General features: G+C 29.4%; 2 protein-coding genes across 5 annotated transcripts in view; one reads left to right on the forward strand and one right to left on the reverse strand.

The window, feature by feature from the left end:
• LOC126893957 (serine/threonine-protein kinase 3) overlaps positions 1–3,609 on the reverse strand; it is a 7,457-nt gene extending 3,848 nt beyond the window's left edge. For 2 of the 3 annotated variants that reach the window (XM_050664533.1, XM_050664534.1), the window contains exons 1-6: positions 3,398–3,609; positions 3,254–3,334; positions 2,957–3,137; positions 2,616–2,843; positions 2,048–2,153; positions 1,243–1,455 (exon numbers count right to left, since the gene is read on the reverse strand). In XM_050664533.1, the coding sequence (XP_050520490.1) occupies positions 1,243–1,455; positions 2,048–2,153; positions 2,616–2,843; positions 2,957–3,137; positions 3,254–3,334; positions 3,398–3,414 (826 nt within the window). In that variant the 5' untranslated portion in view covers positions 3,415–3,609. The remainder of the gene's footprint in view (positions 1–1,242; positions 1,456–2,047; positions 2,154–2,615; positions 2,844–2,956; positions 3,138–3,253; positions 3,335–3,397) is intronic. The other variant, XM_050664532.1, reaches the window with a different exon arrangement.
• A 3,547-nt stretch (positions 3,610–7,156) lies between these two features.
• LOC126894828 (mitochondrial intermediate peptidase) lies at positions 7,157–15,031 on the forward strand. Of its 2 annotated transcripts, XM_050666121.1 has the most exons (11): positions 7,157–7,557; positions 7,645–7,754; positions 8,463–8,615; positions 8,700–8,966; positions 9,029–9,217; positions 9,277–9,403; positions 9,482–9,692; positions 9,751–9,878; positions 14,124–14,345; positions 14,401–14,634; positions 14,703–15,031. In XM_050666121.1, the coding sequence occupies exons 1-11, from the start codon at positions 7,408–7,410 to the stop codon at positions 14,997–14,999; spliced, it is 2,088 nt and encodes a 695-aa protein (XP_050522078.1). In that variant the 5' UTR covers positions 7,157–7,407; the 3' UTR covers positions 15,000–15,031. The 2 variants fall into 2 exon arrangements, with proteins under 2 accessions (XP_050522078.1, XP_050522079.1); XM_050666122.1 differs by lacking the exons at positions 7,157–7,557; positions 7,645–7,754 and adding an exon at positions 7,976–8,105.
• The last annotated feature ends 56 nt before the right edge of the window (positions 15,032–15,087 follow it).

The following is a 15,087-nucleotide window of genomic DNA, read 5'->3' on the forward strand; positions in this document are numbered from 1 at the left end:
AAAAAAAATTAACTTTTTCAACTTAACTTTTGAAAATGTTCCAGAAGGTCTGACACTTTTATATATATCTTAAATTAAAGCTAATGTAATATTCTTTATTATGCAAAAAAAAAATTTCGAACTTCATTTTATCTTCACGGTGAAAATGGCTACCAAATGCTATTTTTGTGTGAAAATTTTCGATTTTGTATTTTACATTTTTAACTTTATTATGCTATAACTTTTTGAAAAATGTATGGATCAGTACAATTTTTTCATGAGGAGTAGTATTTATATACATCTTTCATTTGACATACTGTTTTTTTAAATCCGACCATTTCCCTATATACGAGGGGGGTTCAAATCTAAAAAATGCATGTAGAAAGTAGAACTTTTTCAACTTAAATTTTGAAAGTGTTCCGGAAAGTCTGACACTTTTATATATATCTTAAATTAAAGCTAATGTAATTTACTTTATTATGCGAAAAAAAAATTTCGGACTTTATTTTATCTTCACGGTGAAAATGGCTACCGAATGCTATTATTGTGTGAAAATTCTCGATTTTATTTTTTACATTTTTAACTTTATAATGCTATGACATATTGAAAAGTGTATGGATCAACATTATTTTTTTATGAGAAATAATATTTTTTAATAATCCCTTTTTCATTCTACATACTTTATCTTAATTAGGATATTAATAATGAACTAGCAGATCATGTAGCTTTTGGAATAGTCCACCAATTTTTTAAAATTAAACAGTATCTAAAGATTTGCATCGAAGCGTTTTTTTTTGATAGTGATTTTAATCACTGTCAGATATCATTATACTTGATCCATCTATACCACGTCACCACTGTGCCGCGACCCCCCTGTGCTGGGTTTTTTTTTAATAGTTATTTTAGTCTTTTTAAAAATGAAAAATAATATTAGTACTTATGAGTACAGAAAAAAATAAGTTAAATTATATAAAAATAGTTTTATGTAATTTGCAGAACATTTTATTAATTTCCATTAAACTACATATTTCTGGTTTTGTATATATATATAAAAAAAAAAATTAATTAATGCTAAATTTTCAATATCTGAAGTTAGATTTAAATAAAGGAAAAGTTAACAGCTTATATTAATATACAGAGTGTTCAATAAGTAAAGAAACAGGTATCTATTGTTTTCATTGTTTATAATAATTGCCAGATTCCTTACTTACTGAACACTCTATACTTTTATATCTATTTAAATTGTAATATTAATTTGATTACCGATAAATTCATGTTCTAACATCTTAGATGCTGTTGCTCTCTCCTCAGGATTTTTAACCAAACATTGACTTACAAAATCAATAAATTCTGGTGACCATTTATCTGGTTCTCGAAATGATGGCGGAGGTTTAGTTGGTATCATAAATATAGCTCGCATTGGGTGTATATCTCCATAAGGTGGTTTTCCCTCTGCCATTTCTAGTGCAGTTATTCCTAAAATATTATATTTATAAGTATTATGATTATAATAAATTAATTAAAATCTTGGTGATTAAATAAAAACTAGGAATAAATGTTAATCTTGGAGAATGAAATCTACATAAATAAATTAAGATGTAAACTGTTGAGAGACTTAAACCAAATAACTTAAAAAAATTATTGTACAAAAGTGCAGTGATGTTAAGAGAAAAGATTAAGATAAAGAACCATGTTTATAAAACCTTGTATAATATTGATTTAAACAATTTTTATAAAAATAGTAGTGTACATTCTAAAATTTAAATAAAAAGTATCTGAAAATTAAGTGACAAATTTAACAACGTTCAAAAAAAATTCTTTAATTTACATCGTTTATAAAAGGAATTATATAAGAATTTAATGGAGAATATTAGAGGTATCACACCCCTAAACCAGCAATATCAATATTATTAGAGCTTGTATTTACAAAATATGGCTTTAAAGACCTTCTTCTTTGGTTATTATTTTACTTTTTGGCCAAAAAATTTTCTCTAGCATACTTACCAAATTAAAAAAAATATGCCTACCCTAAAATCAGTTCTAAATATACCCTTGATTTATATCATACCTAAACTCCACATATCTGCTACACAATCATACCCAATTTCTTGAATTACTTCAGGAGCCATCCAAAATGGAGTTCCAATTACTGTATTTCTTTTGGCCATTGTATCCTAAATGAAATACAACAAAAATTGTATATAACAATCAGAATTTAGGTGAGAGTAGGTCAGTTAAGGTATTTTTTTCTGGCACTTATGCAGGGGTCTTTGAATAATTAAAAATTCCAAACAAAATTTTTAAAAAATAGTTTTTATTTAATAGATAAATAACACACAGGTTTTTTTTCATAATTAAATAAGGTAATGTGGGCCAGTTGGTAATGGGAAAGTGTAGATGCGCACTAAATTGGATTTGAATTAGTCAAGGGTAGCTCTGTTTGCTAACATAAAATCAGTTCAATAATTGACGGTAGGCATTCCTCTTTCTGGCGACAGACAAATTATCTGTCCCCAAGTATAGAAGGTTAAAAAACATATCTTTACAAAAATTATTGTTCAAGAAGTTCGTTTGTATCTAATTCCGTTTAAATATCTTTTATTTAAATTGATAACGAGAATTAATGAATATCTTACAGTTAATTGTCCAGCAACTCCAAAATCAGCTAATTTAGCATGTCCTTCAGAATTTAATAAAATGTTTCCCGCTTTAATATCTCTATGAATTTTTCTTCTTAAATGTAAATATTCTAATCCTTTTAGAGTATCTGATAATATAGTAGCAATTTCATCCTCAGACAAAGTTTTTTTTCTTAATCTCATGATATCAGATACTGATCCCGCACCACAATATTCCATTACAATCTAAAATATATGATATATTAGCTTTTTTGCTAATTATTATTCTTATTTTTTTTCTAATTATTTTATTAATTGTTGTTTTTTTAACAATTAATAAAACTAAAGCTTATACAAACCCATAGATCAGTATTTTTGAAGTATGAACCATAATACTTAACAACATACGGACTATCACATTGTTGCATTATTGATATTTCTTTTATTATTTCTTGAAGATCTGTGTCAACTGGAACTTGTTTAATAGCTAGTACTTGACCAGATTCTTTATGTAAAGCTTTATATACACTTCCATATGATCTATATATTATTTCATTATAATAATTACTTTAAAATAAGTATAAAAGAGGATGTTAAAAACTATTAATAAAATTATAATAATTAAACATAATAATGATATATGTAATTTTATATACCCTTCGCCTAATTTACAAATGATATCAAATACTTCTTCAGGTTGTCTAGTCAAACTCTCCTCTGATAATTTTTTCAACTCACTAAAAATTAATTAGCAATTAAAATACAACAAATTTTAATCGGATTTAAAATTAAATATTTACCTCTTAGAAGACATCATTGTTTTGTTTCTTATAATTTACATTACAATCAAACCGTCTTAAAATAATAATTAAATGGATTTAAACAATACTACAGTCAAAAAAAAGTAAATTGCTGTTTTACATGCTCAGATATAATATTGAAAATGTAATTTTTTTTTTAACTGTTCATAACAAAATGTAACATCCATGAACTTGTAATAAAAACATTTTTTTTGTAAAAAAATATTATGTATGATGGTAGAAACGGAAAGTAATATAAGATAAATTTTTCCCTGATAATAGTCATAAGTGTAGATAACATTTATACTACATTTAAATACCTTATATCGTAGTTTATATACAAAAATTCTATGTATAAACCATTCTGTTTAAATATAAGATCTTATCTATTCTATGGTTTATATATGGAATAACACCTTTACCACGAACTGATAATAATATCACTTTTTTGGTCTTCCTCTACCTCTTCTTCCTTCAACATTAATTTCTACAACTGTTCTTACGGCTTCCGATTCTTCTCTACTCATAACATAACCAAACCATCCAAGTCTATTATCTTTCATCTTATCTACGATTGACGCTACACCTATACTCCCTCTTATATGTTCGTTCCTTATCCTATCTTCTCTAGTCACTCCACTCATCCATCTAAGTATTCTCATCTCTGCTACACTCATTCTCAGCTCTACTTTCTTATCAGCCGCCCAACACTGATCAAACTGGTCTCACTACAATCTTGTAGAATTTACCTTTCAGCCTTATTGAAATTCTTTTATCGCATAACACACCAGACGCCTCTCGGCACTTCACCCACTCGCTCTAAATCCTGTGTCATACATACTCGTCAATACCATCGTTCTTTTGCACAACTGATCCTAAATACTTAAAGCTTTCCACCTTTCCTATCACGTCCTCGTTTATTGCCTCTAATCTCCTCATTTCACCTACCTCGTGTTCTTTGTCATTTTATTTTTTTGAAAAAATATAATGTAAAATAATATAAGACACAATTCTGTTAAAAATATCAATAATAAGAGACTAGTGTTGTTACTAAACGATGTGCGGTTAAAAATAAATATATATCCCTATATAAGATCACAAATCGTATCTAGTTGAGGAAATTACTCTCATTAATTGAAAAAATTCCCTTGTTCCCCGTAAATGGGGTTATCTCCCAAAAAATACTATTTTTATAATTCGTAAATTTCAAAATTTTAAAATTTTTTTACTTAAAACTGCCATAACTTTTTGAAAAATAAATAAATACTAATAAAAAGTTAGTACAATTACCCAACTAACTCAATTTTATCAAAAATGCAATTCGCTCTATTCTGTATTCAACTAATGAAATAAAATAACTTTTAATTAGTTTTTTTCATACTCAATGAAATAATAACACAAACAGCGACAACGATAAAAACAAAACAACAATGACAGGAATAAAAATAACAACAGAAATGTCAAAAAGAAATAGGAATCAAGTAAGTCTACTCTAGACTACTACTATAAATAATTCAGTCGGTAAAAATAATTTCTTTCTCTCTTTGTAAATTCATAGGTTTAAGAAAGCACTGTTTAAATCACATGATTAATACATCTGTATTTTTTAGTTTACTATGAGCCTTATAAAAATAAATTTATATCTCGTATTGCTCACAAATTCCTATTTTTGATTATATGTGTACATAATGATTCATTTATCATGAATCATTTAATTAATTGAAAATTAGTAATATTATTAACAATTTTTTAATGGTTTATTTAATTATATATATTTTTAAATAACAGTCAAGAAGTAGTTTTTATGTTTAACTTTTATACTTTATAAAGGTATTACATTACTTAGAACAAAAGAATCAAAATTGATGCCCTATAATTTTAAATATACATATTTTGCATTGTAAAATTTTTTGAGCTTCGATGTTAAACTGAGAAGGTATTAATTTTACTATGTGTTTTTTTTGGGGGGGGGGTTTGCCCTTTTATTTGGTTTACATTTTAAGAAAATCTGACCATTTATCTGCACACAGAGAGAGATTCAAAATAGCAACTTTTGTACACAAGTTAATATTTTTCAACTTAACCTTTGAAAATGTTCCAGATATACTGCGTCCTTTAAATATATTTTAAATTAAAACTTATGTAACATACTTTACTATGAAAAAAAAAATTTCCAACTTTAGTTTGTCTTTATAATGAAATGAATACCGTATTCAAAAATATGCTATTTTTGTGTTAAAATTCTCGATTTGTATTTTATTTTACTTTAAAATACCTTACAAGGGTAGTACTAGGGCCGTCTTTAAGGCAGGCCACACCGGGCCCGGGCCCAGGGCCACCTGCAAAAGGAGGGCCTCTTCGTAGACAATCGTTAAGTTTTTTTAATATATTTTTTTTAAAAAGAATACTTGAACAAAATGAAATCAATTTATTTTAAACATAAAACTTTACATTAAACATAATACACACATATATATAGATATTCCTTCTAAAATTGATTATATACTCCGATTAAACAGTTTTTTACGTCATTANACACACATATATATAGATATTCCTTCTAAAATTGATTATATACTCCGATTAAACAGTTTTGTACAACATTTTTTAGTCGAAAAGTCGTTAATCAAATCATTAAAATCTATTTCATTTAATAAATTAGATTCCATGCACATGATAGATAAATAGTTTAGCCTGGACTGGATCATCGAATTTCTTACATCGCTTTTTAAAAATTTCAAATAAGAGAATGAACGCTCGCCAGTACAATTAGTTATCATCAAACTTAAATATATGCGTAAACAAATTTCAATATTAGGAAAAGTAGAACTAATACAATCTTTTTTAATTTTATCAGACAAATCAGGAATTAGTAATACCTCATCATCGTTACAAGTTTCGTTTAAATAATGTTTAAAATGTAAACATTCAGAAATTAAATTTTCTGCTGTGATATCTTTATCATAGATATTTGCCAAGTTTTCACAAGCGTCCTCGATTTGTTTGTTATTGATCTTTTAGAGCGTCGTAAAAAATGTGAAATTTTCATTTAATTTATCGTAAACTTCTTGTCTTTTCTTAAGACAAGAGTTATATTCAGAGAGACTTATATTCTATAGAATATACTTTATCATGAAAAAAAAAAATTTCGCCTTTATTTTATCTTCATGGTGAGAATGGCTACCAAATGCTATTTTTGTGTGAAAATTCTCGATTTTGTATTTTACATTTTTAACTTATTATACTATAACTTTTTGAAAAGTGTATGGATCAACACAATTTTTTTATGAGAAATAATATTTTTTAATAATCCCTATTTCATTCGACATACTTAACTTAATCAGGATATTAATAAGGAACTAGCAGATCATGTAGCTTTTGGAATAATCCACCAATTTCAGCTTCGATGAGAACCTGAGAAGGTATTGGTTTTACTATGATGTGTTTTTTTTTTTTTTTGTGTCTGTTATATTCTCATATACTTGTACACTTGAGTACCTTTTGGGACCTATACCAATGGATAGGAAATTTTATAAGCTTTTATTTGGAATATAATTTTAAGTGAACACCCCTCGAAACTTTGTCAAAAGTACAATATAACATTTTTTTAACTAAGTAACGCTCTCTATCGGATTATATTCTCATTATATCTGATTAGAAATTGCTAACCACATAGTCGTTTAAATTAAACTTCCATTTAATCTGTGTTCATTTTAATAGATAAAATTCGAATATGTTAAGAATGTTAATTTTGTTTTTTGTTTGAATTATTTCAAATTATATAATGTAAAACTTTTTCGGTCGTATGAAAAGTTTAATACAAATTTGTAGACAAACATTAAAATATTTTTAATACGTACTTACTAATGTAAAACATATTGGGTTTTGTTGAAGATTTTTTCTTTTAGATAAAGTTATAGAATTAAAAATTCTACATAAAATCCAATATCAATGTCTTAAAATACTCTACTTTGACTATACATCTAACATATATTGATAAATCTACAATTATGATAAATTCATGCAGTTTTGGTATGATACATAGAGTCTTACGTTTTGGACATTATTGTAGAATGTATAATGTTTCATCAGCTCAACCATTAACTAAAGTGTTTAATTATCCCAATTCAAAAATAAATTTTTTTGTTAGTAATCAAACCGTAAGTTTTTGCAAACACTATTCAATTATTTCAAAGGAAAATTGTGGAGTTGAATAATTTAGCATATTTTTAAAAAACATTGTACAGGGATTATTCGACATACCAGAACTTTGTTCATATGAAGGATTTTATGCACTCAGAGAACGTACAAAGTTACAATGTGACAATTTAGTGGATGAAATTTGTAGTCCAAACAGGTATTCACATTGACTAATTCATTTTTATTTATTTAAAAAAACAATTAAATCTACTTAACTCTAGAAAATGTATACAAAATTAATATTTTTTTTTTAAATTTTTGAATAAATATGTAAGCTACTTCCTTTTTTTTCTTTCTATATTATCAAATAATTTGTTTATTAGTATTTTTTATGATTTCTAAGTTATAAACTTAAATTATAAAGGCTAGCTGTTTTCCAATCTGTTTATTTAAATGACTCATTTTTCTTTATAATGGTGAAAATGTGAAGTGTCTTGGTATGCAAGTAACAGTAGAGCTGGATTAAAAGAATGTCAAAGTAGGATGATTCTCAGGACTACTTTTTATGGTAAAAGAATTATATTATATAATTTTTCAATTTTTTTAAAAATTGCAATGTGGGCATATTATGATGAAAATTATGTACCTACCCACACAAGAAAGATGCAACTTGTAAGTAATCCTCGGGGCTTGTATTGGCCTTAGTCTGCCTTTGGTATTAGGGTTTAATTCCATTCCCCAGAATTATATAAGTGTTTATGTTCTCTATAACACAAGTATTAGTTTATAAGAAAAGGTATTAATTTATAAATCTTAATAATATTTATTAGCTTTTTCATTTAGTAATAATTTTATTGTTATAATAAATTTACAAATTAAATATTATTTACATATTATGTGTTACTATTATAAAATTTTTTTACAGAAAAAACAATTTGGTGGAATTATTTGATCAACTATCCAATAGCCTTTGTTGTCTTGCTGATTTAGCAGAATTTATACGAACTGCTCATCCAGATGCATCATATAGTACAGCTGCAGAAGATTCTTGTCTATCTATGAATACTATTGTTGAAAAGTATAATCTTTGTAATTACTTTTAATTTGATGTTAATACTTTATTTGTTAATCAAGGTTAAAAAAATTATTCTTTATTTTCTAGTTTAAACACTAATAAAAAACTGTATTTAAAATTGAAACAAGTGCTTAAAGATGGTGACATAAATCCAATGACAGAAGAAGATATTCATGTTGGTGAGCTATTTCTATTTGATTTTGAATTAAATGGGATACATTTAGAAGAAAAGAAAAGACAATATGTAGTTGATTTAAATAATTATATTTTAATTACTGGACAAAGATTTATGATAGCTGCAGAAAAATCCAGATTTATTGATATGTCTAAAATTCCTGATGCATTTTTAATTGAGTATGTTTCTACATAATTACAAAACTACATGTTTAAATTAATATATGATTTTGTTTGTTTAGTTATCCTGTAAAAGATGGGAAAATAAGTGTTCAACAATCAAATTCAACTTCAAGCAATCCAATAGTCCGAGAGTTTTCATTTAAAATTTTTAACTCCCCAAACAAAGAATCAGAAGAACTGTTAGATAATCTTTTAGAATGTCGACATAAACTAGCTTTGACATGTGGGTTTCCCTCATATGCTCATAGGTGAGCTTATTATAATTATATTGCAATAAAGTATTATTATTCAATTTGTTTTTATGTAGAGCTTTAAAAAACAGTATAGCAGAAAATCCTGATTTTGTCATGGAGTTTTTAGATGTATTGAATTCAGAACTGAGAACAAGGTCAATAATTGAGTATAAAATCATGAAGAAAGCAAATAATAATAAAGTGAAATATTTTTGTTGTTATGGAATAATTTTTTTAATTTTTCGGTGAAATAAGCTATAGGTATTTTTTTAATTTTAGACAGTTGCACCTTGGGATGTACAATTTTTGACTAATAATATTAAGCAAAATCATCTTAAATACTCAATGCTAGATTATGCAGCATATTTTTCTCTGGGAGATTGTATGGAAGGTTTAAATTTAATATTTAACAGCTTATACAATATAAAATTAATTATTGAAGATTTAAAACGAGGGGAAGGATGGGCTGATAGAATTTACAAGTTAGCTGGTAAATTCATTAGTTATTTCTTTAAACTTGTATTATAATTACCCTTTTTTTTTTATAGTTATTCATGAAAGTGAAGGTTTACTAGGTTATATTTATTGTGATTTTTTTGAACGATCTGGAAAATTACATAATGATTCTCACTATGTTGTAAGAGGTGGACGTCAACTACCAAATAATTCTTATCAAGTAAATTATTTTTAAAAAATAAAATGTTTAGATATTTATTTTAGTAGGGTAATTTTATTCAGATAAAAGTATTTTTTAAATACTAGATTTCATACAAAACTATTATATAAAATAAAAATTTTTGTTTTAAAGTATTATAAAGATTTTAAATTAAAACTATTAAAAATTTTATTTTCAATAGTTTAAGTTAGATAAATATGCTTTTACTTAAAATTCAGCAGTACATTATATAACAGTAGTTTTTCTTACTGTTATGTCCATAAGAGCAATCATATTTCAATGATCATAATTCAAAAAAAAATATTTTCTTATACTTATTATTAACCTATATTATTTTTTAATTGATGAAGATTTTACTAGTTTTTACCTTTGATACGCAAAAAAAATTATAAATTTATGTTTATTATGGTACATATAAAAATAGCAAATTACCCTTTTCTTTTCTCTAAAAAAATTAATATTATTCATATTTTGATAAATAAGTGTTGTCCTTAATGGCCAGACTCAATTATTCTTTTATGAAAATTTTGTTAAATCTTTGTTAACTAAAAGAGTTATATCGTAGTTTTTTTTACTCTAAAATTATATCAACANAAAAAGCCAAAAATAAAGAGCATTCGGAGACAGATGTGTGGCGGTCGAATGTTCTAGAGAGTTCCGCCGCCGCCTCTAGAAGATTCCTCTGACTATTTAAGGGCAAGATCGTCGCTCTAGTCATTCAATCGATCAGTCAATCACTTACGCATTCTATCTTAAACGCACTTCGTCTCTCGCTGTTATTTGTTAGTTCGTTGTAATATAGTATAGTTGTTATTAAANTCGGCAGCTTTGGGAATAAACCGGCGATAAAAATTTACCATTCCCAAAAACCGGCGTAATCCTTGCATAGATTTTGGCAATGGATACTGTCGTAGGGCTTCGACGCGTTCCGGTGGCGGGCGGGTGCCTTCAGAAGATACTAGGTAACCTAGAAATTTCACCTCAGCCGAACCTAATACACATTTTTGCGGGTTAACGACAACACCGTAGTCAGAAAGTCTCCCGAAAAGAGTGCGTAAATGCTGTTTGTGGTCCTCTTCCGATTTAGAGAATACCAAAATGTCATCAATATATATGCATAAAAAGTCCAACCCATTGGTAACTTCGTCTATGAAGCGTTGAAAAGTTTGTCCAGCATTTCGCAATCCGAATGTCATAAAAGGAAATTCGTAAAGTCCGAATGGAGTGGTAATGGCTGTTTTGCATATATCGTCCGGATTAACAGGTATTTGATGGTAAGCCTTTACCAGATCGATTGTGGAAAATAGCGTGCAATTAGCCAGGTTGTGCGAGAAATCATGTATGTGTCTGACTGGATAGGAGTCTGGTATAGTTCGGGCGTTCAGCGCGCGGTAATCACCGCAAGGACGCCAGCTGTTCTCCCCTTTCGGTGCTAAATGTAATGGTGAAGACCACGGACTGCTTGAAGGTCTAGCGGTACCTGCCTTGACCATTTCCGCGAATTCCTGTTTGGCGATTTTTAGTCTACCTGGAGCTAAGCGGCGTGGGCGGCAGGCTATTGGCTGACCAGGTGTCGTAAGAATGTGGTGCACTGTTTGATGTTTTATTGTCCTGGGCAATCCGGTGGGACGTGTGATGTCCGGAAATTCTGCGAGAAGTGCAGCCCAAGGGGAAGTGTTGGCAACTGATTTTATGCTGCATTGATTTACAGAGGAAACCTTACCATTCACAGCCAAGCCTGTGACACCATCTCTAAGACGTTTGGTACGGCAATCCGGCAGCAAGTGGTAGTATGCCATGAAGTCGGAACCAATGATAGGAGTACTCACGTCGGCGACAATAAAACTCCACGGGAAACTGCGTCGAAGTCCTAAATTCAAATTGAGATGGACCGTCCCGTAAGTTTTTATGGTACTGTTGTTGGCCGCGCTGAGGTCGTAATCGGTGGCATGGCGTCGTTCCCGTAGTAGCCGTTGAGGGTAACAAGATAAGTCGGAACCGGAGTCGACTAAAAATTGGCGTTTTGTTATTTGATCTGTAACAAACAGGCGGCTGCTCGGGTTCGGACAGTCTGTTGCCGCCGCTACTGACTGTCGTTGGAGTTTTCCTGATACTTGCAGGGAGCCTTACATTTGGCAGCCTTTTCTCCATAAGTGCTATGATACCAACACCATCCTTTGCCGTTAGTCAGTTCCACGTTTGAACGGTTACGTGACCTAGAGCGGGAACGTTGCGGGCGTTTAGCACATAATTCGCTTACCTGTTTTGTGAGTGCTTCAATGGCAGCTAAAACATCGAGTTCCTTTTTATTGTTCGTCGTGGCAACAGCATGGACGAATTGCGAGGGGGCTGGCTGCACTTCAACAATTTTGTCAGCCAGCTCGGCTACCTTATCCAGAGGAAGCTCTGATTGTGCGGTTAAAATAGCTTGTGCATGTGATGGTAGACGGCGGAGCCAAAGTTGACGTAAAATATTGTCTTGTAATGTAGTAGTGCCGGCAAGGGAACGGAGATGTCGTAAGAACTGTGATGGCTTACGGTCACCTAGTTCTTCTTCATTGATGAGTTGCCGCACACGTTGTTCTTCTGAGATAGACAACCGTTCAACGAGTTTTGCGCGTAGATGTTTGTAGCGTTCAGTAGGCGGTGGGTTAGTAATAATATCCTCTACTTCGGCGGCGTAACGCGTATCAAGCTGAGCCACAACATAATTAAATTTTGTTTCCTCACTTGTTATTCCCGAGATTGCAAACTGCGAGTCAACCTGTAAGAACCATAAGCTCGGTCTTTCGGACCAGAAAGGTGGCAACTTGACGGCAACGCGATTCACTGAAGCTGTTGGATATTGCTGTGCCTGTAGTGCTGCAAGGCGAGCGTTTTCTTGACGTAACTCCTCCAATTGATTGCGTAGTTCTTCGGCGTTCATACTTGTTATCGTCGAGGTCACCAATGTAGCGAGGTGTAATATATAGAAGTAATAAACACTTTTACGATTTAATAACAACTGTACTATATTACAACGAACTAACAAATAACAGCGAGAGACGAAGCGCGTTTAAAACAGAATGCGTAAGTGATTGACTGATCGATTGATTGACTGGAGCGACGATCTTGCCCTTAAATAGTCAGAGGAATCTTCTAATATAATTTCTAATGTATAAATAAATAAGTTCACTTACAATTTTTTAATTTATATACATATTAGCTTTGATGCGAAGCTGAGAAGGTATTGGTTTTAATATGATGTGTTTTTTTTTTTGTGTCTGTTACCACTTTTTCTCAGCTCTCACCGAACGGATTTCTTTCAACAATACGTCAAAGGATCACAAATCGTTACTAGTCGAAGACATTACCCTAAAAAATTGAAAAAAATTTCCCCGCTCCCCGTAAATAGGGAAATCTTCAAAAAAATTAGAAATTTAAAAATCGCTAATTTTTGACATTTTTTTTACTTAAAACTGCCATAACTTTTTCAAAAATAAACAAATCAATAAAAAAAATTTTTTTAATAGATGTTTGATGTCTTTACCTATCATTTGGTATATTTTTTTTACAAATCTGACCCTTTATCTGCCCACAGAGGGGTATTTAAAATGACAACTTTTTCACAAAAATTTGAAAGTGTTCCGGAAAGTCTGACACTTTTATATATATCTTAAAATAAAACTAATTAATGTAATTTATTATAAAAAAAAAAATTTCGGACTATATCTTGTCTTCACGTTGAAAATGGCTACCAAATGCTATTTTTGTGTGAAAATTCTCGATTTTGTATTTTACATTTTTAACTTTATAATGCTATAACTTATTGAAAAGTGTATGGATCAACACAATTTTTTTGTGAGAAATAATATTTTTAATAATCCCTTTTTCATTCGACGCGCTTTATCTTAATCATGATATTAATAAGGAACTAGCAGATCATGTAGCTTTTGGAATAATCCACCAATTTTTTAAAATTAAACACTATCTAAATATTTGCATCGAAGCGTTTTTTTTTATAGTGATTTTATTCACTGTCAGATATTATTATACTTGATCCAGATATGCCACGTCACCACTCTACCGCGATCTCCCTGTGCTGGTTTTTTTTTAATTAGTATTACTAGAATCATATACTTTGAAACAAATTTGTTATTTGTCATATAAAATTAATAATTTAAATATATTATAATTGATAAAATATTAATAATTTTAAGAAAATTTTTGTTTATAATATATTTTGTATCAAAATGAAATTATTAGGTACCAATTGTAGTAGTCATGTTGAACATAGTTTGGAATGCTAATCAAGGGCCTGTGTTATTACATCCTGGAACTGTAGAAAACTTATTTCACGAGTTTGGTCATGCAATCCATTCAATGTTGGGAAGAACTAAATATCAACATGTAAATGGAACCAGATGTGCTACTGATTTAGCAGAATTTCCTTCAGTGTTGATGGAATATTATGCTTCACAATCTCAAGTATGAAGAACACTCAACGATATAAAAAAATTTACATTAAATTTAAATTTATTAGGCAATGAAATGGTATGCTAAACATTATAAAACTAGAGAACCCATGCCTGAAGAAATGTTAAACAAATTATGTGTTTCAAAATGTTTATTTGCTGCTTCAGAAATGCAAATGCAGCTTTTTTATTCTGTATTAGATCAACAATATCATTCTAAAGCCCCACAACCTCGAACTACTACTAATATGCTTGCTAAATTGCAAGCTGAGTATTATGGACTACCTTATGTAGAAAATACTGTAAATTACTTATTACTATCATTACTTAAATTTCATTATGTGCTTAATGATAATTGTGAAATTTTTAGGCATGGCAACTACGTTTTTCGCACTTTGTTGGTTATGGTGCAAAATATTATTCATATTTAGTATCAAAAGCCATTGCAGCAAAAACATGGCATAAATTTTTAATTAGCGACCCGCTTAACAATGCACAAGGCGAACGATTACGAAGTGAATGCTTAAAACACGGAGGTGGAAAATCAGCAAGATGTTTAGTCTCAGATTACTTGAATACATCAGTTACACCACAACTCCTTGCATCTTCCTTAATTGAGGACATTGATCAAGGAACTGAACTTACTAAATCAATTTATGCTATTTAATTTTAATTTAAATATAGATGTTTTTGTTTTGAGTTGCTGTTAAAATTATTTAATTTATAAAACATAAAAATTAATTAAACTGTTTGGG

Source organism: Daktulosphaira vitifoliae, unplaced genomic scaffold (assembly GCF_025091365.1).
Source record: "Daktulosphaira vitifoliae isolate Bord-2020 unplaced genomic scaffold, ASM2509136v1 Scaffold_1, whole genome shotgun sequence".
Taxonomy (NCBI): Eukaryota; Metazoa; Arthropoda; class Insecta; order Hemiptera; family Phylloxeridae; genus Daktulosphaira; species Daktulosphaira vitifoliae.

Coding starts and splice junctions, on each gene's coding strand:
- LOC126894828 (XM_050666121.1), top strand. CDS start 7,408: ATGATAAATTCATGCAGTTTTGGTATGATACATAGAGTCTTACGTTTT. Junction 8,616..8,699: donor ATGAATACTATTGTTGAAAA/GTATAATCTTTG, acceptor TTTATTTTCTAG/TTTAAACACTAATAAAAAAC. Junction 9,879..14,123: donor TACCAAATAATTCTTATCAA/GTAAATTATTTT, acceptor TGAAATTATTAG/GTACCAATTGTAGTAGTCAT.